This window comes from Electrophorus electricus, chromosome 23, assembly GCF_013358815.1.
Source record: "Electrophorus electricus isolate fEleEle1 chromosome 23, fEleEle1.pri, whole genome shotgun sequence".
In the NCBI taxonomy this organism is placed as follows: Eukaryota; Metazoa; Chordata; class Actinopteri; order Gymnotiformes; family Gymnotidae; genus Electrophorus; species Electrophorus electricus.
The window spans coordinates 6,529,526-6,554,532 of NC_049557.1; the positions used below are offsets into that span (position 1 = coordinate 6,529,526).

Sequence of the window (25,007 nt, forward strand, 5' to 3'; positions counted from 1 at the left end):
GAAATGTACATGATTGTAAAAGAGGCATTCTGGTGTATTGGAGGAAAGATCTGCAAAATAAGATGGTAACCAGTATTAATCAGAGAGTAGTGCTATGTGCTGGATTACAGGCATTTAACAGGTAACACATTCAGTATGAGAATATTGCAAAAAAGATCAAGAAGCAGGTGGTTGGCTGTACTTGAATTAGGAAGTCTTACCACTGCAGGAGGAAATATGACTACAGCTTATCAAAGATAAGACATCTCAAGCAAAAATATTAAATGAAAGTATAGCAGAGATGGACAAATATAAACCATATGTGAAAAAAATGGATCTAGGGAGAAAGCAAGGTGACCACATGTAGGTTTTTTTTGTGAAGAATGAAATCATATTGAGGAGGATGTATAATGAAAGTCATGTTTGTCTAACTTTTCTCTCTCCTCCTGTTGATAACTTTCGTTTCCCATGAGGGTGTGTGCCTCTGAAGAGGAGACTGAAGTCTTTAGGTGTCAGGAAGGTGGCTTTCCTTAGCTTGTTTGTTCCCACACACCTCTCCTGTAGCTCACCTGAGAGCTGCCAAGCCCTGTGGCAGTACACTTTCTGGGCATGCTAATGACTAGGGTTCATGTTTGTTGGGGCTCTAGGAAGGAGACATCTGATGAGCTCACCACAAGAGTATGTTCTGTGTCGACTCTTAAGCTCTGTGTTCCCTACAAGCTAGAGTAAAGGGATATAAAACGAATCCCATTAAACTAGGAGAGAGCATGAGCCGGCGCGTATGCCGCAATGATTGGCGTTGCCACTGAAAGAGGAGGTAGCCCAACAAGAACCACCTAGCTATTATTAGTCACCTGGCTAAAGCAGCCAAGAATGGCAAGTGTGTGTGAAAATGAGAGCGTTGCCTTTTGTTTGAGCGAATGTGTGTGTGTTCAAGAGGTGCAGCTTTGTGTGTCATGACACAAACATGTTAATGGAGCATGGAGCCCATAGCTCTGTTTCCTGGTGATGATGCTGAAAACATTCTCAGGGGACAGATCCATGGTGTGCCTATGTCTCAGAGCACCAACAGTCTGCTCAACAACACTCATTCCCAAGACCACTTTTCTAAATACAGAAAGGCTGAATGCGTACCAATAACATAGATGAGCCTTAATTGACTAGACAACTTGAAAAATATTGACCTGTTATTTCTGTAATTGTCACTTCTGTAATTGTCACAAAACATGCAACAAACCAAACAGCTAATCAAACAGTATATCAAACAGTAAATTGCATGGGAAAACTGTATTTTGGCCCTGCTGAATGTCTTGTGTGTTTTACTACTTGGCCACTGATTTTAAAACACATGAAAGTGACACAAGGCGGAATACAGCTGCTCCCTCTGGTGGCTCAAAGAGCAAAATTCAGCAGCTTGTTCTAGTTTTCACTATTTCTGTACATGAGTATATTATTCATCTCAAATATTGACTAACCTTGCAAAAGTTCTGACTCATTTACTGTGTCTTTTTATAAAGTAAGAATGTATTCTGGTGATAATAGGCTACATAGCATTGTAGTGAACATAGACTACAAATTAGCCCTCTGATGAAACTTTTATCTGCTCAGGGTGGGCTTTCTCTCACCCCCGGGCCACGGACAGAAACCAGGACCCATCTGGCGCCATGATGCTGCGCAACAAAGCCATACAAATGGCCTACCTAAAGGCTTATCGCACCGGCCTGGCTTTCGGACCCTTCCCCCCTCTTCTTAGGTGTCATAAACTCAGAGACCGGAATTTAGGAATCTCTTTCCAGCCTGGTTATACTTCAAGGAACTGTGACCATAAATTCCATCCTTAACGGGTCAATCAACTCTTCTCATTCCACAGAGCTATGATCACAGATATATCTTTTTCTTTCTCACACATACAGAAAGTAACAACTACTTTAACCTACTAGGATGTCCAATGGTAATCAGCATATAATGTGTGGTTATTTTAATATAATCTTCAACTTGTGATGTTTGCTTCAATAATTTGATGTGTCCATTGTTTCATTATTCTTTTTGTTACTTGTTCCTTATTAATTTGCATTATTCTTCCTGAACAATTCATTTGTATGTTGCTTACCTCATGTTTATTTTAAACAAATTGTTAACCACTCGTAACTGTGTTTACTAGAAATCTTATATGGACCAATTAAACAAAAATATTTTAAAGTCAGTAGTTAGTAACTTCAAGAAAATAGGAAAGGAATTAAACTGACTATCTAATTGATTGACCCATCCTAGGGTTTGACACTTTGTTTACAAGCTTCATTCACGTATGATTCACGTCGCTCATGCAGGGTCGAGCCAGCAGTGTGTGGGAAAACCGATACACACTCTCTGTGCCATCCAGGCTGTTTGGTGGAAGACGGGCACTCTCTCTCTGTGCCATCCAGGCGGGTTTGGGGGAAAACGGACGCCATGTCTCAGTGCCACCTTGGCGGATTCACATGAGTCGTAAGGACATGCGATAGGCTTCTTATGCTACCAGTTGGTATCAATAGTAACGTTGCTGTTTATATATCAAAATTAGATCAGTAACTTTTTCCTCTCCTCTGCGATGCAGCCTCCTCATTCCTATAATTAGTTCTCCCTTCAGCACTTTCACAACGGTTTCCTCTTCTCTACTGAGCCTTCCTGTTATACATCTAGTCATGCTCACTCTTTTAGTATCTTAACTTTTTTCCCTTTCGCTTATTAGCTTAGTTAGCTACGGGTCTACCATGCATCATTTGGGTTCATTTTGGTATGGTTACATAGTCATGTTTGTTTTACTATAGTGATTCTAGTGAACTCAGTACTTCGGGTCATTAGTGGAATCTTAGTCAATTATTTTTATGCATGTTTTCCTATCTCCGTTTATTCAATATACTTACCTTAGTTATTACGTCTGTGAATCAAGAGTGATGTTCTAATCTTTGTTAAATAAGAAATAATCACATTATTGAACTGGCAACATTTATGAGTTGAAAATGAATTATTAATCACTAATAAATTTGTTAAAATGAATAACTTTGCCTGTTAATCAGGGTGTGACAACCCATAACTAAACCTCTCACCCAATACAATCTGTACTTGAACACAGCAAGCTACAAGGAGGCAGGCAGCTGTGCGTGTGGAAGGTATTCAGTATCTTAGTTTGAACACATTTATTGTTTCATTCACTTTTAACTTACTAGAACACAAACACAGAAACAGAATTTCAGTCTCATATAAAATACACAGTTTATTACAAGCACTGGATGCTAACTGGTGTGCGTAGTTGCTAGAGTCACTAATTTTGCTATTTGTGTTTGCTGCAGGTTCTCTGGGTCAGCTGTACCTAAAAGTGACATGTCATGATATCATGTGTGCAATGAGAACATCACAGGTGCCATTTATGTGTTACTACACATGCAGCAGCATCCAGATTCTGATCTGGTTCAGCCCCAAACAGAAAGCTGATTGGAGGAATTAGGGCCATCCAGAGGATTTGGCACTCGACTCAGACGATGCTGGGCCTGTGGATTATGCAAACACCACAAACTCCACATCTGATCTGCTGATAAGAAATGAGACAGAGAGACTCTGGAGAATGTCAACTCATGCTCGTCATGGCAGATGGAAAGAAATATCTCGGTTCAACAGCAGTGAATCTAACAGTCACAGGTAACATTGATAGTAGTTGTTGATCATTTTCACACTCTAATTAGTCATATGAAAGATTCTTCAGTCCATGCAGATGTGCAGGTGATAGTGGATCCTGGCACTGTGGAGCAGAGTGGGCAGACAGGGACTCTCCCCTGCAACAGAGTCTGCAGGTACTTGGGAATGCCCAACTACATCTGGTATAAAAATGCACAGATGGTTCAAAAGACAAAGGCAGCTTGTCTTATCCAGTGGTATGGATGGCGGCATTTATACCTGCTATATTTGTTCTTGGTATTAGTGTTCTACGTCTTTGGCGACTCTTTCTTCAATCTATGATTATGAAACTGATTTCTGTACTCATTAATTCCTACTGCTCATCTTGTCATGCCATCTCAATGTACACAAATCATGGCTAACCCGTGCGGGTGTGTTTGGGAGAAACAGTGTGACTTATGCTGACATGCACATCTGATTCACACTGAGATGCATATCTGCACTTCAGAGGGATTCACAGTTGACATCGCCTGCACTTTCATGTATCCCGGTGATCATACACTCACGGAAACATACTTGTAAAATAAGAGAGACCTGAGGTTGGTAGAGCACTTTGCAGGTCGTACGGCGTATACTGGGGATAATGAGATGAACTGCACTCTTCGACTGAGCGACCTAAGAAAGAACGACTCTGGAGCTGATCATTTCAGTTTCATCACCAGTGCTACACTAGGAATCTTCACTGATTCATCCAGAGTCCAGCTGACTGTTACGGGTATATAATGACACTATATCAAATACATTTTGGGGAAGAACAAATTCATTCAAGCGTGTGTAAAAAGTCTCTGGGTCTACTGCCTTGTGTGTGAAGGTGCGGAGATTAGAGTGAGTCCCTCCACCCTGTCGGAGGGACAGACAGTTCCACTGAGCTGCAGCGCCATCTGCACCTTCACTGAAAAGCGCACCTACATCTGGTACAAGAACAGACCATCCACAACTAAAGCCCTCACCCCATACAACAGTCTGTACCCCAACACAGCAAGCTACAAAGATATGGACAACTACACATGTGCTGTGTGCACTATTTGGCATCTTCGTTTGACCCCACTGTTTAACTTAATTATTACTGTGTAGCTGTGAGCAGCTGTAAATCCCTTGGATGCTGTGCAATGGAGGGATGGTGTATTTGTATAAACTGTGCGACGTTGGGAGGCGAGGCAGGATGCAGAGACCAGCTGTGGTTCAGACGACACAAATAGTGAACAAAACTTAAAACACAAGGAACAACACTACGTTACCAAGGCAAACTCAATAAACGGTTAAACACAAGAGGCAGTATAGGCAAATGCAACACTCAAGATACGTGTAAACATGGGGTCAATCACAGACAAAACTGATAACTAAACGACCTTAAATACACACACTAACAAGGACGATAAAGGACAGATGTACACATTCCCAGTCAAAAAGGTAGGGGTGTGGCAACGTAGATACAAACACACACACGGGGAGGAGGCCATGCTCTGACAAACTGCATGTCTGTGTAAAGGGCACTGTGTTGACAGTGTGTGTGAAGGTGTGTGTAGTGAGTGGTGGGTTCAGACTGATGTTTGTTTGACCTGCACGTGTGTGTAAAGTTGTGGGCAGTGAGTGGTGGGTCCAGACTGATGTTTGTTTAACCTGCACGTGTGTGTAAAGGTGTGGGCAGTGAGTGGTGGGTCCAGACTGATGTTTGTTTGACCTGCACGTGTGTGTAAAGGTGTGGGCAGTGAGTGGTGGGTCCAGACTGCTGTTTGTTTGACCTGCACGTGTGTGTAAAGGTGTGGGCAGTGAGTGGTGGGTCCAGGCTGCTGTTTGTTTAACCTGCACGTGTGTGTAAAGGTGTGGGCAGTGAGTGGTGGGTCCAGACTGATGTTTGTTTGACCTGCACGTGTGTGTAAAGGTGTGGGCAGTGAGTGGTGGGTCCAGGCTGCTGTTTGTTTAACCTGCACGTGTGTGTAAAGGTGTGGGCAGTGAGTGGTGGGTCCAGACTGATGTTTGTTTAAACTGCACGTGTGTGTAAAGGTGTGGGCAGTGAGTGGTGGGTCCAGACTGATGTTTGTTTGACCTGCACGTGTGTGTAAAGGTGTGGGCAGTGAGTGGTGGGTCCAGACTGATGTTTGTTTAACCTGCACGTGTGTGTAAAGGTGTGGGCAGTGAGTGGTGGGTCCAGGCTGATGTTTGTTTAACCTGCACGTGTGTGTAAAGGTGTGGGCAGTGAGTGGTGGGTCCAGACTGATGTTTGTTTAACCTGCACGTGTGTGTAAAGGTGTGGGCAGTGAGTGGTGGGTCCAGACTGATGTTTGTTTGACCTGCACGTGTGTGTAAAGGTGTGGGCAGTGAGTGGTGGGTCCAGACTGATGTTTGTTTAAACTGCACGTGTGTGTAAAGGTGTGGGCAGTGAGTGGTGGGTCCAGACTGATGTTTGTTTGACCTGCACGTGTGTGTAAAGGTGTGGACAGTGAGTGGTGGGTCCAGACTGATGTTTGTTTAACCTGCACGTGTGTGTAAAGGTGTGGGCAGTGAGTGGTGGGTCCAGACTGATGTTTGTTTGACCTGCACGTGTGTGTAAAGGTGTGGGCAGTGAGAGGTGGGTCCAGACTGCTGTTTGTTTGACCTGCACGTGTGTGTAAAGGTGTGGGCAGTGAGTGGTGGGTCCAGTCTGATGTTTGTTTGACCTGCACGTGTGTGTAAAGGTGTGGGCAGTGAGTGGTGGGTCCAGACTGATGTTTGTTTAAACTGCACGTGTGTGTAAAGGTGTGGGCAGTGAGTGGTGGGTCCAGACTGCTGTTTGTTTGACCTGCACGTGTGTGTAAAGGTGTGGGCAGTGAGTGGTGGGTCCAGGCTGCTGTTTGTTTAACCTGCACGTGTGTGTAAAGGTGTGGGCAGTGAGTGGTGGGTCCAGACTGATGTTTGTTTAACCTGCACGTGTGTGTAAAGGTGTGGGCAGTGAGTGGTGGGTCCAGACTGATGTTTGTTTGACCTGCACGTGTGTGTAAAGGTGTGGGCAGTGAGTGGTGGGTCCAGACTGATGTTTGTTTGACCTGCACGTGTGTGTAAAGGTGTGGGCAGTGAGTGGTGGGTCCAGACTGATGTTTGTTTGACCTGCACGTGTGTGTAAAGGTGTGGGCAGTGAGTGGTGGGTCCAGACTGATGTTTGTTTGACCTGCACGTGTGTGTAAAGGTGTGGGCAGTGAGTGGTGGGTCCAGGCTGATGTTTGTTTGACCTGCACGTGTGTGTAAAGGTGTGGGCAGTGAGTGGTGGGTCCAGACTGATGTTTGTTTGACCTGCACGTGTGTGTAAAGGTGTGGGCAGTGAGTGGTGGGTCCAGACTGATGTTTGTTTGACCTGCACGTGTGTGTAAAGGTGTGGGCAGTGAGTGGTGGGTCCAGGCTGCTGTTTGTTTAACCTGCACGTGTGTGTAAAGGTGTGGGCAGTGAGTGGTGGGTCCAGACTGATGTTTGTTTAACCTGCACGTGTGTGTAAAGGTGTGGGCAGTGAGTGGTGGGTCCAGACTGATGTTTGTTTGACCTGCACGTGTGTGTAAAGGTGTGGGCAGTGAGTGGTGGGTCCAGACTGATGTTTGTTTGACCTGCACGTGTGTGTAAAGGTGTGGGCAGTGAGTGGTGGGTCCAGACTGATGTTTGTTTGACCTGCACGTGTGTGTAAAGGTGTGGGCAGTGAGTGGTGGGTCCAGGCTGATGTTTGTTTAACCTGCACGTGTGTGTAAAGGTGTGGGCAGTGAGTGGTGGGTCCAGACTGATGTTTGTTTGACCTGCACGTGTGTGTAAAGGTGTGGGCAGTGAGTGGTGGGTCCAGACTGATGTTTGTTTGACCTGCACGTGTGTGTAAAGGTGTGGGCAGTGAGTGGTGGGTCCAGACTGATGTTTGTTTAAACTGCACGTGTGTGTAAAGGTGTGGGCAGTGAGTGGTGGGTCCAGACTGATGTTTGTTTGACCTGCACGTGTGTGTAAAGGTGTGGACAGTGAGTGGTGGGTCCAGACTGATGTTTGTTTAACCTGCACGTGTGTGTAAAGGTGTGGGCAGTGAGTGGTGGGTCCAGACTGATGTTTGTTTAACCTGCACGTGTGTGTAAAGGTGTGGGCAGTGAGAGGTGGGTCCAGACTGCTGTTTGTTTGACCTGCACGTGTGTGTAAAGGTGTGGGCAGTGAGTGGTGGGTCCAGACTGATGTTTGTTTGACCTGCACGTGTGTGTAAAGGTGTGGACAGTGAGTGGTGGGTCCAGACTGATGTTTGTTTAAACTGCACGTGTGTGTAAAGGTGTGGGCAGTGAGTGGTGGGTCCAGACTGCTGTTTGTTTGACCTGCACGTGTGTGTAAAGGTGTGGGCAGTGAGTGGTGGGTCCAGGCTGCTGTTTGTTTAACCTGCACGTGTGTGTAAAGGTGTGGGCAGTGAGTGGTGGGTCCAGACTGATGTTTGTTTAACCTGCACGTGTGTGTAAAGGTGTGGGCAGTGAGTGGTGGGTCCAGACTGATGTTTGTTTGACCTGCACGTGTGTGTAAAGGTGTGGGCAGTGAGTGGTTGGTCCAGACTGATGTTTGTTTGACCTGCACGTGTGTGTAAAGGTGTGGGCAGTGAGTGGTGGGTCCAGACTGATGTTTGTTTGACCTGCACGTGTGTGTAAAGGTGTGGGCAGTGAGTGGTGGGTCCAGACTGATGTTTGTTTGACCTGCACGTGTGTGTAAAGGTGTGGGCAGTGAGTGGTGGGTCCAGACTGATGTTTGTTTGACCTGCACGTGTGTGTAAAGGTGTGGGCAGTGAGTGGTGGGTCCAGGCTGCTGTTTGGGGAGCAGTGGGACTCGTGGCTGTTCTGCTTCTCTCTCCTTATTGCAGTTCTCCTCAGGTAAGTGAGGCAGATCTGTTCTACATACTCATGTATGCCATAACCTGTAAAACTAACCTAGAGTTGCCAGATCTCTGTTGCTGTTGGACTTTCAGCAGAACAGCTTTTGTTTGTGTGTTCAGTAGGAGGAGAGCAGCAGTGTGGGACATGCGTACTCCAGTAACGATCACATGCCTGGTGTTCTTTATCAGAAACATAATCTGTTAAAACCAAATGCTGAAAAAACGTGGTCTACTTCTAATCTCAGACTGATCTGAACACTGACGATGACACATACATAGCTCTAAACACAGTGACCGTGTCTTCTGATTATGATACACTGAGAGTAAGTGTGTGTCTGTGTGTGTGTGTGTGTGTGTGTGTGTGTGTGTGTGTGTCTGTGTGTGTGTGTGTGTGTGTGTGTGTGTGTGTGTGTGTGTGTGTGTACATGGGTGCTGGTTAGTGTGCCTAACTCCCTATGCTTTTCCTGAGTGCTGTTCTTTCAGGTTGTGCCCAGTGCACTGCAGAGGTTCTTGGATGTTGCTGGTTTGAGTGTTATGGTTCCCATGCCATTGAGGAATCCTAAGGTGCTGATATATGATCCTGCAGTAGCTCAATTACATGTCCTGATAACTTTTCCTCTTTCTATTATCAACCACCGACACTTCCCCATCCTAGCTGACATTCCATCCCAGTGCTGGTCTCTCTGGTCCTTGATGTTTCAAGCTTATGCAGAACAAAAGAAGGACCTTCATTTTCTTAGTATGCATCGCTGGCGTCCTGAGCAACTTGCTTTGAGTGTTTTTTGCTGCCAGTGTTGTTATCCAGTGTTTTATTGAGCTTTGGATCAAGGCTGGGTCTATCAGCAACTTTGTTTGTTGCTCTATGCATTCTTCTTCTTCTTCTTCTTCTTATTATTATTAATAATAATAATAATAATAATAATAATCATGAAAGGCTATATTTTGCTTGCTATCTCATTATCTTTAGTTTCTTTCATTGGAAGACATATTTACATGGTAAGCAAATGTTAACTTCAACATGTTTAACATGTTCTTAGTAACATTCCGTTCTGTGGGACCTTTTGGTACATCACTTGCATGGGCTTCTATTTGTTATAATGAGGAAATTTCCATTGCTCGTAACCGCTTTGTATTTTATAGAAGTTTAAATTACCGACTAATCTTGGGGAAAACAGTATGAGTTGTTGGAGGTGGCTAGCTGGAACTAGTTTGAAAAAAAGGAAAAGAAGTTAAATGAGATCAACCTTGTTCGGACAGGGCTCATTTTAAATGGGAAGGAAGAGTAACATAATTATTACCGGCGTTTCTCAGTGATTTTAGTCTCCAAATAGGGTTTTGACTCATCGTTTACTTTTTCATAATTATTCATTAATATGAAAATGATGCAGATATCCCAAAAACACGACACTCTAGTTTAACATCAGTCATTATTTCTTTTCAGAGCAAATGTAGCAGTCAAAGAACAAAATTGTACATTGTTGCATTTGTATTACTTCTGATATTTTGTAGTTTTTAAATGTAATTCACTATTTTAAGTTCTTATTGCTTTAAGCTTTAATAGATTTAGCTACTTTACCATAATTCCTCTATACTAGTTATTCTATTTATATATTTAATTTAGTTTTAATCTCACACCCCTTGACTTTTACTAAAGACGGTCCTTTATCATGAGAAATGACATGAGAATTCTTCCTAGTGTGCAGAGCACGTACGGCTTACTCGCTAATTCAGTGTCGAAACTGCCGAATAAAACGTGTAACACCCCCTTCACTGGCATCGATGGTGCTGTCCTCCGCGCAGGCGCACAAGTACCCTACCGGGCAACACAAGCGGCTCTCAAATAAAGGGTTCGTGTTTCTGTCGTAAATAGGAACTGTTATTATGTTCATTCTACGAAAGTATTTAACGTAATCGGTAAAAGTCTGGGGGTTTTTTTTGTTGGGTTTTTTTTTGTTATAGTGCCCCGCTTACTTATTTAACCGTAAGAGCACGTCTCCCTCGAAGCTCAGCAGCAAGACATTACACCCCCAAAATACCCCGTGATCTAAGATACACGTTATTCTAGCTGTGAACATTCAGTGTGAAGTAAAAATAAAAAAAAATATGACCGGATTTGTTGTGTGCTACCATGCAGTACTTGGCACTCACCTATTTTTAAATGTTGAAATTTGAAGCGTCGTCATTTTTGATGGCTGTTGATATACGAGGATATGATTTCCCAAGTGTATTTTAGATTGTACCTTGTTACAGAAGTTGTGTACGTTTCCTGTAGATGATGACCGATGATGGACGGGGTGAATCGAGATGTGTTTAGGCAGTTTAACGGCTTTCCTGTTCCTGTTTCTGCCTCGGTTACTGCTCAGAGGGACTTTGGCTTTGATCTTCATCCCATAACCAGGACCCAGAACCTCAGCATAATTTCTGGTAGACCTTAATGAAAGTATAATGTTTTCTCTCTGCTCAGGATTTTATGTTTTGTCCATTATGCATTTACTTTTTCTTGTGTCTCGCGCTCTCTGGAGACTGGAGTCAGTGTGAGGTGGACAGAGGAGTCCGACTACATTACTTCCAGCAGTGGGCTCTTCTGTGTAATCGAAGGGCCGTGGAAAGCGTAGTGTCTCGTGGACCATGCATAAACACGCATGGAGAGTAAGACGTGTGCATGTACACGTATACACGCTACACACAATCTCACACATACTCTCGCATAGCCAGCGCCTGCAACATAGAGCCTGACGGATGGGTGCATGCTTCCAGTTCTATCCAGAGTGATAAACACACAGAGTGGCCCTAAAAATACTGACACATGACTTGCATCTCAGCGCATTCATCCTCCTTGTCCATGTTCAGGCTGCTTGTCAGTCACTCCCCTTCTGGAGCACGCCGAGCGGTTGTCCGGGAAACCAGCACACATGTAGGACATCAGTACCTGGAGGTAACTATGGCAGTTCAATCAAGAACAGTCAACCGATAAGTACTTGAGCGGAGTTTAAGACTCCGATGAAGCCTGTGACATCACTGCTCAGGTGTGGGGCTACAGTGGACTGGAGGCGTGCTTGGACCTCGCAGCGCTCAACAAACATGGAAAAGTCTATGAAGATGGTATTGCACCTCCTTCCTGTTTAATCCCGTTCCACTCTGTTTAGTTCTGTATTGATATGGCACATCAGTCACGCGACATGGGTGTTTAATCGTGCGTTCCTGTGTGTGTGTGTGTGTTTGTGTGTGTGTGTGTGTGTGTGTGTGTGTGTGTGTGTAGCACAGTTTGCATGCCTAGCCTGGTCACCTTGCGAGGAAAGGTTACTGTATGTGGCAGAGAAGAAGAGGCTGCGATCATCGGCACAACCGTCTTCTGCCAGTGATGATGCAGATTCGATGGTGTTTGAGGAAGAGGTAACATCCCCTTTTTGCTTATGTGCGCTAAAGAGTATTAACTACGGGTCACTCGTTTGTTTTTTCTAACAGCTGCTGTTTCAATTTGATGGCAGCTTGTACTAGCTATGTCTATTGCAGACTGGGTTTAGCAACTAGGCTAGGCTAGTCCAATATAATAATATGCTCATTTTGTGAGTGCAGACCAAGCCTTCTATATGGACAGGAACAAGGTGTTTATGAGACTGTATAAAGGGGGGTGGGGGGAGGACACATGAACTTTGGGTTCTGAGCGGCCTCTATAGGCAGCCCCCCCCCCACAACTGTGTGGAGGTGTGTGAAATAGTTTCATGCATCTTTGTTCGTTCTACCAAATGTCAGTTATTCCTTAACTCCATTTAAAGCTTCCTTTTTGGGTGTGTGGGTATGTGTGTATGTTTTAGGATAAGAATATGTATATGGAAGACTGGGGTGAGGGTCTGGTTGGTAAAACTGCCTCAGTGTTGTGTGTAGCTGACCTGTCTAAAGGAGATGTAACAGTTTGCCCCGGTGTGCCGCCTCATCTGTCACCTGGGCAGGTGAGCCGTGACCTTGAATCCTTCTAATTATCCTACTGCTGCAGTCGTGCGTGTTTAAGGCTCTCCTGTGACGACTCTGACTCAGGGCCTGTGGGCCGGGGACAGCGGGGGTGTGGTTTTCGTGGGCTGGTGGAATGAGCCTTTCAGACTTGGCATGAAGTTCTGTTCCAACCGGAGGTGAGGGGTGGAGGTAACATGATAATCTCAGCCAGGTTACTGATCCATGACCATTTTTGCAAATGAAAAATGAAAATTCCCTTGTCTCAGGTCGGCTCTGTTCTACACTGACCTGAAGGGGAGTTGTGGTAAGACGTGCATGGGTACTGGAGATACTGCATGAATTAGATGCAGGTGATTGAAACAAACTGTAGGCCTTATCGACATGTGCGCTGTCTCTGGGTTAGAGCTGCTGTCATCTGATCTGGGATCAGTGTCTAGTCCTCGGCTGAGTCCGGACTGCCTGTGGCTCGTCTATCTGCAGGGACGAGCGTTCGGTCCACACCATCAGTGCTTCTGCATGATGCTGGTACACATGCGCGCACACAAACGCACGGCAGACAGGTTCTCTAACTGAATAGCGTGACTGTGTACAAATGGGAGAGAAAGCACATCATACCATGGGTGTAGGAACCATTTTATATAGGGGACAGGATGTGTCCCTCCTGCTCTTTAAAAATATATGCTTGTTCTTTCCCATGCCCTCTGTCTCTCTCTGCTTCTCTGTCTCAGTATGACATGCAGAACCAGACAAGCTCACTTTTGGTGGATGTGGTGAGAAGAACAAAGGAAGGTACATAAATAAACACCCCCCCCCCCCCACACAGATATCTGTCTCTCTCTTTATATACACATGCAGATATACATCTCTCTCTGTTTATACAGACACAGTTTATCTCTCTCTCTGTACGTGTGTACATCTGCAGGTCAGTTTGCAGGTGTGTATGACTCACTGCCCCCACATTGCTGGTCATCAGACAGTGAGTGGATCTTCTTCAGCAGTGCCTGTGAAAACAGAAAGGTACATAAACAAGCAAATTTCCTCAACAGACAAGCAGCAAGCACGCAAAAAAAATCACAAAAATGTGGAGAGTGTTAAGTGCCGGGTGTTAAGGTCCAGAATGTGTGTTGTGATGCCCTAGGGGTGAGTTTATGAGCTGTGGGCTCTAATGAAGCGATGCTCTCTGATCTCCTAGTCAGTGTTCTCAGTGGAGAGACGTACTGGGAGAGTAACGCCTATGTTGGGCGCTAATGCAGGATCAGCCGGTAAGGATGTGCTGTGCGTGTGTGTATTAATGTTTGCTGCTGCGTGGGTTCTTGATCAGCTAAGGTGTTCATCTTGTGGGTCTTCTCAGAGTTTGGGAGTGTCAAGCTCTTGACAATTGTGAAAGACCTGATGGTGATCTGCTGCTCCTCTCCCAACCACCCCCCCTGCCTGGTATATGCACACACACACACACACACACACACACAGTATAACTGTCCTCTGTTTGAATGGACTGTATAGAACTGTTGCATCATTTGCATTAAACTCCACCGGTAATGACTACAATACCTCCTCATTAATCTTAGTACACATGCAGCATTTTGTGATGAAGTTTAGATTTAATAATTAAATATTTGACTTTTAAAAACCCTTAAAACTTGTTTATGCCTGTGTGTAGAAAGTGGGCTTTGTGTCTAATGGAGCCCATCTTCAGAGTGAACAGTGGTTTCACCTGGGAGGGGCTGAGGTTAGTGAGAACTTTGGTTGGCAGTCTATGATAATCGCACCCCCACCAGAAGAGGAAAATCACCAGTTATGTGAGTCATGTGTATATGGAGTATATTCATGCTAATTATGCAGTGTTTTCTTACATCCTCATGCTCTCGCTCTCTGTATGTAAAGCTGGTGTGAATTTTGGGGCAGTGCTACTGAAACCTGCCGGTTCCTCTAAGAGTGTGATGTTTCCTCTAGTGGTCTTCATACATGGTATGCAAACTATTTTACGGGTTTCTAGCTTTATCTGTAGTTACTAAACATGTTCTAAACGGTTTACTCTAGTCTCCATGGTGAGGTGGGATGTGGGTGTGTGGGTGTGTGTGGGTGTGAACGTGCAGGTGGGCCACATTCCCATTTCGCTGCTGAGTGGAATGTTAATGCTGCATCTTTGACTAAGACGGGTTTTGCTGTCCTCATGGGTGAGTGTGCATGCTCCTTTTGTTCCGTGTCATCTAAAGGAGATTAGAATCAGACACTGAAAGAATCTTCCTGTCTGACCTCGATTGAATGACTGAATGTGTGAGTAGTTAACTACAGAGGATCCACAGGTTTTGGTCAAGACAGCATTGATTCTCTCCTCGGAAACATCGGCAATCAAGATGTTAAAGATGTGCAGGTGTGTAGATACACACACCCCTACTGCATCAGGAAATAAAGTGGTAGCTCAGTGGTTAAGCCAATTGGTATTTAAGGTGCTTGACTTGTAATTGGAAGGTTGCCACTCCCAAGTTGCCACTGTTGGGCCCCTGAGCAAGGCCCTTAAAAACATAATGTCTTGAACTGAAACCATGTTTGAGGCGATTAGAATGCTTGGAAACGCTGTTTCATAATGAACACAACTGAAAGAACAGAGATGCAATTACTTGCAATGTGCACGTTGCAAACATGTCACAACATCTTGTTTTCACGTGCAGACAGTGTTTTGTCTTGAAATATGTCTTAGAAAATGGTATCTTATGAGGCATTACCTATTGGTTAAATACATTATGTCTTGAACTGAAATAGAGTTTAAGGCAATTAGAATGCTTTTAGTCATATTTCATAGAGTACAGAAATTAAAGAACAAAGTTGCAAATACTTACAATGTGCACATTACAAACATGTTTTAAAAGCATGTGTTTCACTTGCCAACAGTGATTTCACTTGGAATAAGTTTTAGAAAGTATTTTCTTATCAAGCATTATATATTGGTTAAAACATTGTCTTGAAACGAAATTTTGTTTGTGGCAATTAGTAAGCATGGAAAATGTGTTTTATAGTATAAATTACTGAAAGAACTTAGTGGCAATGTGCATATTGCAAACATGCTACAACAGCTTGTTTTTACTTGCAAACAGTGGTTTCACTTGAAATATGTCTTAGAAATTGTTTTCAGTTGAAGCATTACTTATTGGTTAAAACATTGTCTTGCACTGAAACAGTGTTTATGGCTATTGGAATTCTTGGAAATGCTTTTTCATAATGAACAGAACTGAAAGACCAGAGTTGCTATTAGTTGCAACGTGCACATTGCAACCATGTTACAACAGCTTGTTTTCACTTGCAAACAGTGCTTTCACTTGAAATTCGTGAAATACCTTAGAAAGGATTTTCTTATCATGCATTATATATTGGTTGAAAACATGTCTTGAACATAAAATGGTGTTAAAGCCAATTAGAATACTTGGAATCGTGGTTTCATAGAGTACAGATTGCATATTACAAATGTGTTACAACAGCGTGTTTTCACTTCCAAACAGTGTTTTTACTTAAAAATACATTTTAGAAAATATTTTCTTATCAAGCGTTATATATTGGTTAACCCTCAATATATTGTACTCAGACATAATTGTAAGTCACTTTGGATAAACGCATCAGCTAAATGCCGTAAATGTAAATAGTGTTTTGGGTTTTTTTTGTTTTTTTTTTTAAAGAAAATTCAGTACATAAAGAATATCCTTTCATTGTCCCATTTCTTATTTGTCATCATTACCCAGAGGGCTGTGCTGCATGTCCTGCAGAATAACAAGACCCTTGATCCTGATAGGGTGGCTGTGATGGGTGGGTCTCATGGTGGATTCTTGGCCTGTCACCTGATTGGTCAGTATCCAGAGTTCTACAGAGCATGTGCAGCACGGAACCCCGTCATCAATGCAGCCACACTACTTGGAACCAGTGACATCGTGGATTGGTAAACATGAATCTCACCTTCAGTCCCTGAAATAATCTTTCTTCCTCACTTCCTCATTGCTCTGTTGCATTCTGTGAGACTTTGGCTCTACTTTTGTTAATTAGAAAAGGGCACATTATCTTTTTTTTATGTACAGAAATAAGATACGGGTACACATCAGACAGTAATGACATTCTTGGTATAAACAAGACTATTGCATCTTATTATCATTTATGCTTTAAAATCGTATCCGTGAATGCCTTTTTGTAAACGGAGTTTTTCTCAGCAGAGATGCCTACTGGTTAACCCACAAGACAAGTTTACATTCTTCTTGAAACTCCACCTTAAATTCTAAGCTCTAAAAACGTGAAATGTTTTAAGGTATATGTGTATTTGAGACTATATTTGCCTACTCTTGTATGTAGTGATAGAGCTGCTGTGGTTCTGTTGCCCTGTACAGGAGATATTCCTCTGTTGGCCTGCAGTACTCCTTTGACCTGCTCCCTACTCCACAAGCCCTGACAGCCATGCTTGAAAAGTCTCCTATTGTGCATGCGGCACAGGTACACACACACACACACACACACACACACACACACACACACACACACACAGTCACTGGACGACCTATTCCACAAAGTATATGCATTCTGTGCTGCAGGTCAATATCAGCTACTGACCTCCAAATTGATGTGTGTGTAGATCCGTGCACCAGTGCTCCTCATGTTAGGTGGGAAAGATAAGAGAGTCTCACCGTACCAAGGCCTGGAGCTTTACAAAGCTCTCAAGAGCAGAAACTCGCCTGTCAGGTATGTATGCGCACACGCGCACACTTACATACAGACTGTTCACTCTTTAGATAAATTCATCAACAATGATTCTCTCTCACTCTATCTTCCTGTCTTTCTCTCTCAGGGTGTTGTGGTATGAGGGTGATGGCCATTCCTTGTCAAACGTGGAAACTCAGGCTGACTGTTTTCTCAACATGGCCCTATGGTTCAAACAGCACTTAAATGTGAAATGAACACTTTCAAGACCATACGTTGCTTAAAAAGTGTTTGAAACGGCCAACTGCCGGTGAATGGAAAAGTCCTACAGCACCATTGGGAAGAATGCACAGTACTGTTCCTTACACACTGCAGGGATACAGCAGCATCATTAAAATTCTAAAAAGAAAACTTTTCTAATCTACTAATGGAGGAAAAGTTTGAAACCTCTGTTTTAGATCATTTTTGAACCACAACTTAATTCATAAATCTGGTGACCAATTGTCATTAAAAGTAACCACTAGGTGGCAAACTTGACATGAATGAAACCCTGGTGAAGCTCATCCAGAATCGTAAAGCCAGCTGTATTTGTCTGTTTCCATCAAATAAACATGTAAGTACACTGCTGTAAATAATTTTGAACCTTGAATTGATTGACAGATGGTGCCTGATGGGATACTGTACAGTGTTCTGAAACTTTGTGTTCTGGTGCTGATCTGCAGGCTCTACACACACACACACACCCACCAAGACACAGACCTTCAAGAAAAACACCTTCACTATTTACTCTCTGTTGTATGTACAAGCTGAATAAAGAACTGCATCATGTAATGAACATACTGTAGTCCACAGGTCTTAGGATGAAGTGTTGTATAATTTTAGAATAATATAATTCTTAAAAATGTTCTAAACCCTCCCTGGAAACCATCTGAATCTGTTTCGTGTCTGGCTTTTACATTTATCCTGACAAATTTATCGGAATGTGAATTTTGGCTTAATTACAACAGTAAAAAATTCTGAAATGCATAGTTTCTGCTGAGGGGAATTGAGTCAGTGTTCCAGCAGGCTCTGATAAGTGTATGAGCATGGCACGTGTTTCTTGTTAGTGAGACACAGTGCAGTAATGTTCCGAGCTAGGAGAGGATGGTGTTTGTCTTCGGCGTTAATGACTCAATGCACCATTAATTCAACTGGACAAAAGAATCTTGCACAGCTCACTTGTGTGAGAAATGCAGATGACCAATGGTGTGAACATATAGAGAATAATTATTTATAATAAGAAAGAATGGCAAAGTTGACCCTTTCTATGGTTAAAATAATCACCAGTGTATCGTTAACTTCCAGGACCTTATGGTGGTGATTATAGCTGGGTTTCACTGCTTGGTTTTGGCAGTGTTATAGAAACAAGTGCATGCAGTCTGGGAGTGCTCAAAAGTTTGAAATGGTACAAATTTATTCAAGCAAATAATTACATTTGTCTTTTCTAGTAACAGGGTCATGCATCAGACCTCTCAATGTAAAAATTCTGATCAGTGATCATATTTTTGGCTTGAATTAATAAAATGCATCATGTATTTGTCATTTAGCCATTCTTTAATTTACATATTACTTCATCAACATCTCATATGAAGCAAATTGGAAGAAAACCAGAACACAGTTATGTTTCTGAAAATTATTTTCCCACTCCATCCCTATTTGTGTGTGTGTGTGGGGGGGGGGGGGGGTCTGTATTTTCAGTGCTGAGTGAAATTTCATAAGTCTATTGCTGTTTGTTTTCTCATTTTGCCTCAAAAGCTGAGCTTGTGTATACTTGAGGTTTGCCTTTGGTAGTCAGAGAAAAAGAATGAACTCATTTTAACTTCAGTTTCCAGAAGCATTGCTCTATATCCTATTCATAACTCAGTTGTGTGTGTGTGTGTGTGTGTGTGTGTGTGTGTGTGTGTATACAATAATGGGTTTTCCTTTTTCTTGTTGGCGTTGCCCAGGGTAGCAGTCTGAGTCTTTGCTGTATGTAAGTCAGAGTCTGTGGTTGCTACTTTTTATGATTGGGCATTCTACACAGGCACCTGTAAATCTGCCTCACCTACTCGAGCACCTCAGCAAGGACCCCAGTACTGCTCTCAGAGTTCGACACTGTCTGTGAAAAGAACGATGGGGCACCGTGTTTAGAAATGGGGAGAAAGGCCTGCGGATGAATAAAGCCGGGGGGTGAGTGAAGGCTGGAGAGAGAGAGAACGATGAACGTGGGAGGTGAGGAGTGATGGACTGAGAGAGCAGAAGAGGGGAGGACAGTGAAGGTAGAGGAGTGTCATGTCACTGAAGCCTTTGAGTAAGGTGCTATGCACGTGTGCTCATTCACAGTGGTGTTAGACTGACAGTATGGTGACTGAATGAAAACTGCAGATTAAGTTTTCTGCAGTTTTCTTAGGTATGAATGTGTGTGTTCTTTAGGAGACTCTGCTATGGAAGAGGATTTTTTTTCTTCAAGGCTAGGGAGGTGTGTTAAACACAAATGATCTGTGTAGGGCACTTGCTTAGATCTAAATACACTTAAATACATTTGTGGACTAAGCATACGAGGACGGTGCAATTAAAGGACAGTTATGCGGGTTGCGTAAGCAGCTGAAACTCATCCAGCTGCTCTGACTTCTCTTTCCTGGTCCCTCCCGTGTGAGCTGGCCTGCATTGTTCTGCCGAAGTGTGACTGTAATGGATGCTCCCATAAATTTACCTCGCTGGAGGAGATCATTGCTTAATGCCCGACCTATTAACAAGAGTGTATGCCTGTCATCACACAAGCCCCAACTTGTTTCAATGTCTTTAGCACTTAGGGAAAAGGAGAGACGACACACACACACACACACACACACACACACACACACACACGCGCGCGCGCGCCCTCTCCCACTCTCTTTCTTCCACACACACCACACCTTCTTTTTCATATCAGTTCCACATCTTTTTTTTTGCATTGTTTTCTCTTTGTTGGGACTGCAATATCAGTAGAATAATGACTCACTTTTATAGAACTGACATTTCCTGTCTGCATGTGAGTGTAGGGTAAGGCTGGGTGGTGAATGCTGTGTGTGCCCAGTGAGAAATAACAAATCCTGTAATGTTATCGTTTGATGGTTAATAGCCAGTACCATAAACAGAACCCACTGACTCGATGAGGGAAAACTGTGTGTGCGTGCACGTGCGCATGTGTGAGAGAGTTTAGGGAATTGAGACACGGTCTCAATTATTGGTCCACATATAAAATGGAAACTTATATACATGTATTTATAAAACCTCTCTATTATGTGTCCTGCTTTTACATGAAACCTTGTTTCTAATGAACTGCTTCATGTGTGTATAAGAGTGGTGTGTCCCACGGGAGAGACTGAGCAGCAGTGATCCAGAATATGTTAGCGACTGGCTTTGAGCTCTTCTTGTTTTGACTGCATAGTTTTAAGTGTGAAGCTTTTTTTCCTTTTTAGCGTCATTAGTGTTTTAAGATCTCGCTCTGTCTCGTTCTATCTCACCTTTTCTGTTTCTTGCTCTTTTTCTCTATGCATATCTGGAAGTAAATGTGCGTGCGCGCGGGCACATTTCAAAAATGGAATGCAGGAAGGGCTATGCTGAGTTTGTGGTGAAGCTGTTTGAAGAACAAGCGAGTGAGAAAGCACACTGACATAGGCTCTCGAAACAACGCGAGGGAAGGAGCAAAGCTCCACAGAAGCCCAATATTCAGATGAATCAGTCCATGCAAGTGAAACTGGACAGTTATTGACTAGCGGAAACAGGGCAATGCAGACAAAGGTTGTGGAGGAATATGTACCATATGACCAAAGCTTTGACCCACTGTACCAGCAGAAGGGACGGTATTCAGTGGATGCATCTGCCTATTTCTTATTAGCTGCTTAGGGTTTATATATAATTAGATGTTTCCACGCATACACAGACTTGCGTTTTCTTTCTGCCCCTCCTAATCCAGCCGCCCTTTTGCGCACTGATTACAATAAAAAATTAATTTAAGTCAAATTTTGCATGTTTATACTTTTGAGCCACTCATAATAAGCTCTTTCTTTCCTAAATGGTTTCAGGCTGCATTTCAAATCAAGCCATTCAGATAATTCTCTAATTTTTACCACATGCTGCTTAAGTCCTATCAAAGCTTTAAAAAGGACCGTTATGGTATCAGCTGTTTTAATATACAAACTGAGCCTAATTGGAGACTCAGATCCAGGGACATTAGAGATCTCCATAAAAAATGTGTTTTCTTTGTATTTGTTTATTTATTTATTTATTTTTGAAAGAGTAAAATAATTCTATTATGAAGACAATATTTAACCCAGAGTTTACACCATTTGGCATTCTTAAATAATTTGTTGTTCATTATGAGGCTTCTTTACACAAATTGAGAAATACATTTGCAGAAATGGTCATAGATATCCAAACTGGATTGGGAAACACCTTAATAAAACTATTAAGTTATTAATATGGACAATATGACACTGGATTCGTTGTTCAGTGAAACAATTTTGGGCTAACCCAACTGAATCATTGTTATATGCTTTAGCAGTTACTGTCTTTTAAGTGCAAAGAATCAGATTTCAGCAGAGTGAACTAACATTTATGGATATATGTGGGGTTGGTTGCCATTATTGTGTCCTGATTACGTAAAACCGTTACAGGGAAAAGCAGTAATTAGAATTACGTTAGTATTACGTTAGTATTACGTTACTTATGTAATGCTTCACAAGGATCAGCAATGCTGGTCTGCTGGAGAAGGGACTTGCTGTTTATATGGCTGTGCTAACTTCTGCTCAGTTGATCATGAGCACACACAGTACAGGAGCTCGTGGGCGCTTGATGGTGGCAGGGACCAGTGATCTGAAACACTCTGGCAGTTAATGGGTTAAAAAGTAATCCAAATGTAATGGAAGTAGTCAATTACATTACACTGACACTTTGCTCTCCTCTGTTTTCCCTCTGGACTACTTTGCAGTGCTTGAATGCTTTTTCTTGGTTTATTAATCAAACCCGCTTCACTTCTGCACTTGCTTCGCCGTAACGTCACAGTAACCAGTAATCTGAACTGGAATACATGTTTAATTAAGGTAACCTCCCCCAACCCTGGTCATTAATCATGAGTGCTGTAAGAAAACACAACTAAATCAATAAGATTATTTAAAGGAGTCCACATCCCGCAAATACCAGTGAACGAGAGGCACTGTGTGGCAGTTAGCTTGATCTTACCTGCCAATAGTGTTAACGGTCCCCGCTGATCTCCATCCAGCACCGGCTCCATGAGAACATTTGGGTGAAGCATTCTTCATTCCCCCAGGACAGGTACTGGAGAAGGTGCCCCCAAGGTAGTTAGTTGTATTTAAAGTGTGGCCTTTCAGTTTTGCAGGAAGAAAAAGGCCCGACAATGCGACTCTTCACTGCGACTCTTCCCTGCGTCGGGGCTTTGGTGCCAGGCTGGTGGGTAACGGACACGGAGCCCGTGGTAAAAGCATCCAGAGCCAGTCAAGCAGAGCCCCGTGAGCCTTCCATCGCTCTCTCTGCCTGACAGCCACAGGATGCAGAGGAGAGCAAAAGTTTCTTTAAGGTTGGTAAATGGTTGTTTAAGGGGATTTTAATGGCGTAGCAGTAGCAGAAATGATTATTTTTATAGTGGGAGTGTGAATGACTGTCCGGGAATGTTTATACATGGTCGTCGGGGGAGGGGGAAGGTACACACGCGCACAAATGTGACTGCCGTCGGAGCAGATGCTCAGACGTGTTGAATATTTGCAGATAGTGTGTATGCAAAGAGAAAATCTGCTGATCTTCCATGTGTGATTATATCAAAGCTTATAGATTAGTTTCAAACGTCTGCTATGTGCTCATAATGTCTATACCTTATTTTTTCAGTTCTCTCCATTTCTCCTCTCCTTCCTTCACCCTCTAACTGCCATTTCACCCACTTTACCGAGTGTTTATTTTCACTGTATGGAGGCTTCATCTCTCTCTCTCTCTCTCTCTCTCTCTCTCTCTCTCTCTCTCTCTCTCTCTCTCTCTCTCTCTCTCTCCCTCCCTCTCTCTCCCCCTTTCCACAATGTACCCTTCAGAATGTTGCTTTTCCCTTATGTGAATGCAAACTCAGTCTCTCTCTCTCTTCTTCTCTCTCTCTCCCTCTCTAAGATCCTGTTCTCCTAGGAGAACATGAGCCCAGTGGACTAAATGGAGAAGAATTTTAATAAGATGAACGAACGGTGATTTTGCTGTAGATGTCTGATGTACAGTCAAAACGTTCTTTGAACCGTTGTTAAATATGCACATGTATTAAAGGCGGTATTGTGATGTGGGCCTTTTTCCACCTTCAGCACATTTTCAGCGCCTTCCGAAGGCCTGTGCTCAGAGGGGCTATATGTCATCTTTGATATTCCAACATAAGACCCCTTGGTATGTAGCACTGCCTGCTCTGTTCATTCTGATTCAGTCCTTCCTCCATCTTTTGAAGTCATTGCCTATTTCTTTCTTTTAAAAAAAGTGTTAACATAACTAGGCAGCGTTGTTGAGCACTGAACAGCAACCCATTTCCTCAGTTCTTTAAAGAAGCCACAAAGTCAGTACTCCATTGGTTGGGCCTGCCTTTATGTGTGTCTGGAGTGAGCTTAAGATAGGCAGGTGAAGTGGAAATGTTCGAGATGTCTAAATGATCCCAGATGCACGGGGTTTGTGTGAGTGGACATAGTGTCACCAGCGAGGGCAGCAAATTTCTAGGGACGCATTAGACTTTGCATCGGCATGTCAGAGTCTCACTGCTGTCTCAGGAATGTCTCCCGCAGCTCAGGCTGAGAAAACTAATGGACCGGGCTGATGACAGTAAAGGGAAAAGGAGAGAAAGGAAAACAGACTGGAGCAGGAACTGGCTGCAGACACAAGAAGCACATCAGTAGTTATGCGCGGGTCCCCAGCCCTGCTCTCGTTCACGCACACACAGCCAGACTCTGGTTGGTTGAAGCGGAACTGGAGCAAAGGCTGCATTGTCTCCATCCTCTACACTCACCTGCTGTTTCTTTCTTTTTTTTTTTCTCTTTCTCTGCCTTTTCATTCAAGTGCATCCATCATTCGTCCTTTCATTCAAAACCGGTCACACACACACACACACACACACACACACACACACAAAAGTCTTTGTAGACCCCCCCCAAATACATACTCACACACCACTATCTTTACATGTGCATACACACACACGCGCACACACACACACACACACACACACACACACACGCGCACACACACACACACACACAGTCTGCACACCTCCAGGGAATTTTGGTCCTCAAAGACTCTACGGGTCGAATCTCCATTCACTCTGTTTGGTGACTAGCTGACCATTCATGGAATTCAGTGTGTGGGTGTCCTGTTTTATCATTCTTAAAATAAACCAGAAAAAGCCACCTTCTCTTTGGACAAACCTTTATTTTCCCAAAAGAAAAAAAAAAAAAAAACGCCCAGGAAAAGGAAGCGAGAACTCCGAGGTGTTGTCCTGGGCCATGTGTTCAGTATTGGTTACAGATTACCCAGTTTCTGCAGTGGCTTTGAAATCGGCAGTTAATGTCATCAATACCAGCACAGTGAAACGAATGATCCATAGTAATGGTTTACACTGAGGTTTATTCATGCCAATTGTAGCTGCTTCTCTGGGCATTGTACCTCCTTCTTTGCCATGTTTGAAAAATGCCATCATAGTTTTGGAACCAGATTTTTTGGTACAACATTTACAAACACACACACACACACACACATACACACACACACACACACACACACACACACACACACAAATGCTTGTGCATGTGAAAGCCTA

General features: G+C 43.3%; 1 protein-coding gene and 1 long non-coding RNA gene across 6 annotated transcripts; both read left to right on the plus strand.

Moving 5' to 3' along the window:
* The first annotated feature begins 9,201 nt into the window (after positions 1-9,201).
* Positions 9,202-17,993, plus strand: zgc:136971 (S9 family peptidase). 5 transcript variants are annotated; one of them, XM_035522085.1, is made up of 23 exons: positions 9,202-9,275; positions 9,504-9,532; positions 10,809-10,960; positions 11,059-11,185; positions 11,387-11,471; positions 11,563-11,638; positions 11,796-11,929; positions 12,352-12,486; positions 12,572-12,663; positions 12,754-12,791; positions 12,891-13,012; positions 13,216-13,276; positions 13,410-13,504; positions 13,680-13,749; positions 13,839-13,921; positions 14,148-14,286; positions 14,372-14,455; positions 14,584-14,664; positions 14,773-14,861; positions 16,222-16,415; positions 16,855-16,957; positions 17,097-17,203; positions 17,310-17,993. In XM_035522085.1, exons 3-23 carry the CDS (start codon positions 10,819-10,821, stop codon positions 17,416-17,418), a joined length of 2,166 nt encoding a protein of 721 aa, XP_035377978.1. In that variant the 5' UTR covers positions 9,202-9,275; positions 9,504-9,532; positions 10,809-10,818; the 3' UTR covers positions 17,419-17,993. The 5 variants fall into 5 exon arrangements, with proteins under 5 accessions (XP_035377978.1, XP_026884922.2, XP_026884924.2 ...); XM_027029121.2 differs by lacking the exons at positions 9,202-9,275; positions 9,504-9,532 and adding an exon at positions 10,287-10,383; XM_027029123.2 differs by lacking the exons at positions 9,202-9,275; positions 9,504-9,532; positions 17,097-17,203; positions 17,310-17,993 and adding an exon at positions 10,287-10,383 and having other exon boundaries at positions 16,272-16,415; positions 16,855-16,927.
* Positions 17,994-19,280: 1,287 nt separating this feature from the next.
* LOC113589447 lies at positions 19,281-23,491 on the plus strand. Its single transcript, XR_003411981.2, has 3 exons — positions 19,281-19,369; positions 22,552-22,757; positions 23,333-23,491. It is a non-coding gene; the product is annotated as an uncharacterized LOC113589447 (long non-coding RNA).
* Positions 23,492-25,007: the final 1,516 nt, after the last annotated feature.

Bases quoted from the DNA above. Each gene is read 5' to 3' on its own strand.
- zgc:136971 (XM_035522085.1), top strand. From the start codon at position 10,819: ATGATGGACGGGGTGAATCGAGATGTGTTTAGGCAGTTTAACGGCTTT. The intron at 13,277-13,409 runs GTACATAAATAA...GTACATCTGCAG, and splicing joins GGTGAGAAGAACAAAGGAAG to GTCAGTTTGCAGGTGTGTAT. The intron at 13,505-13,679 runs GTACATAAACAA...CTGATCTCCTAG, and splicing joins GTGCCTGTGAAAACAGAAAG to TCAGTGTTCTCAGTGGAGAG.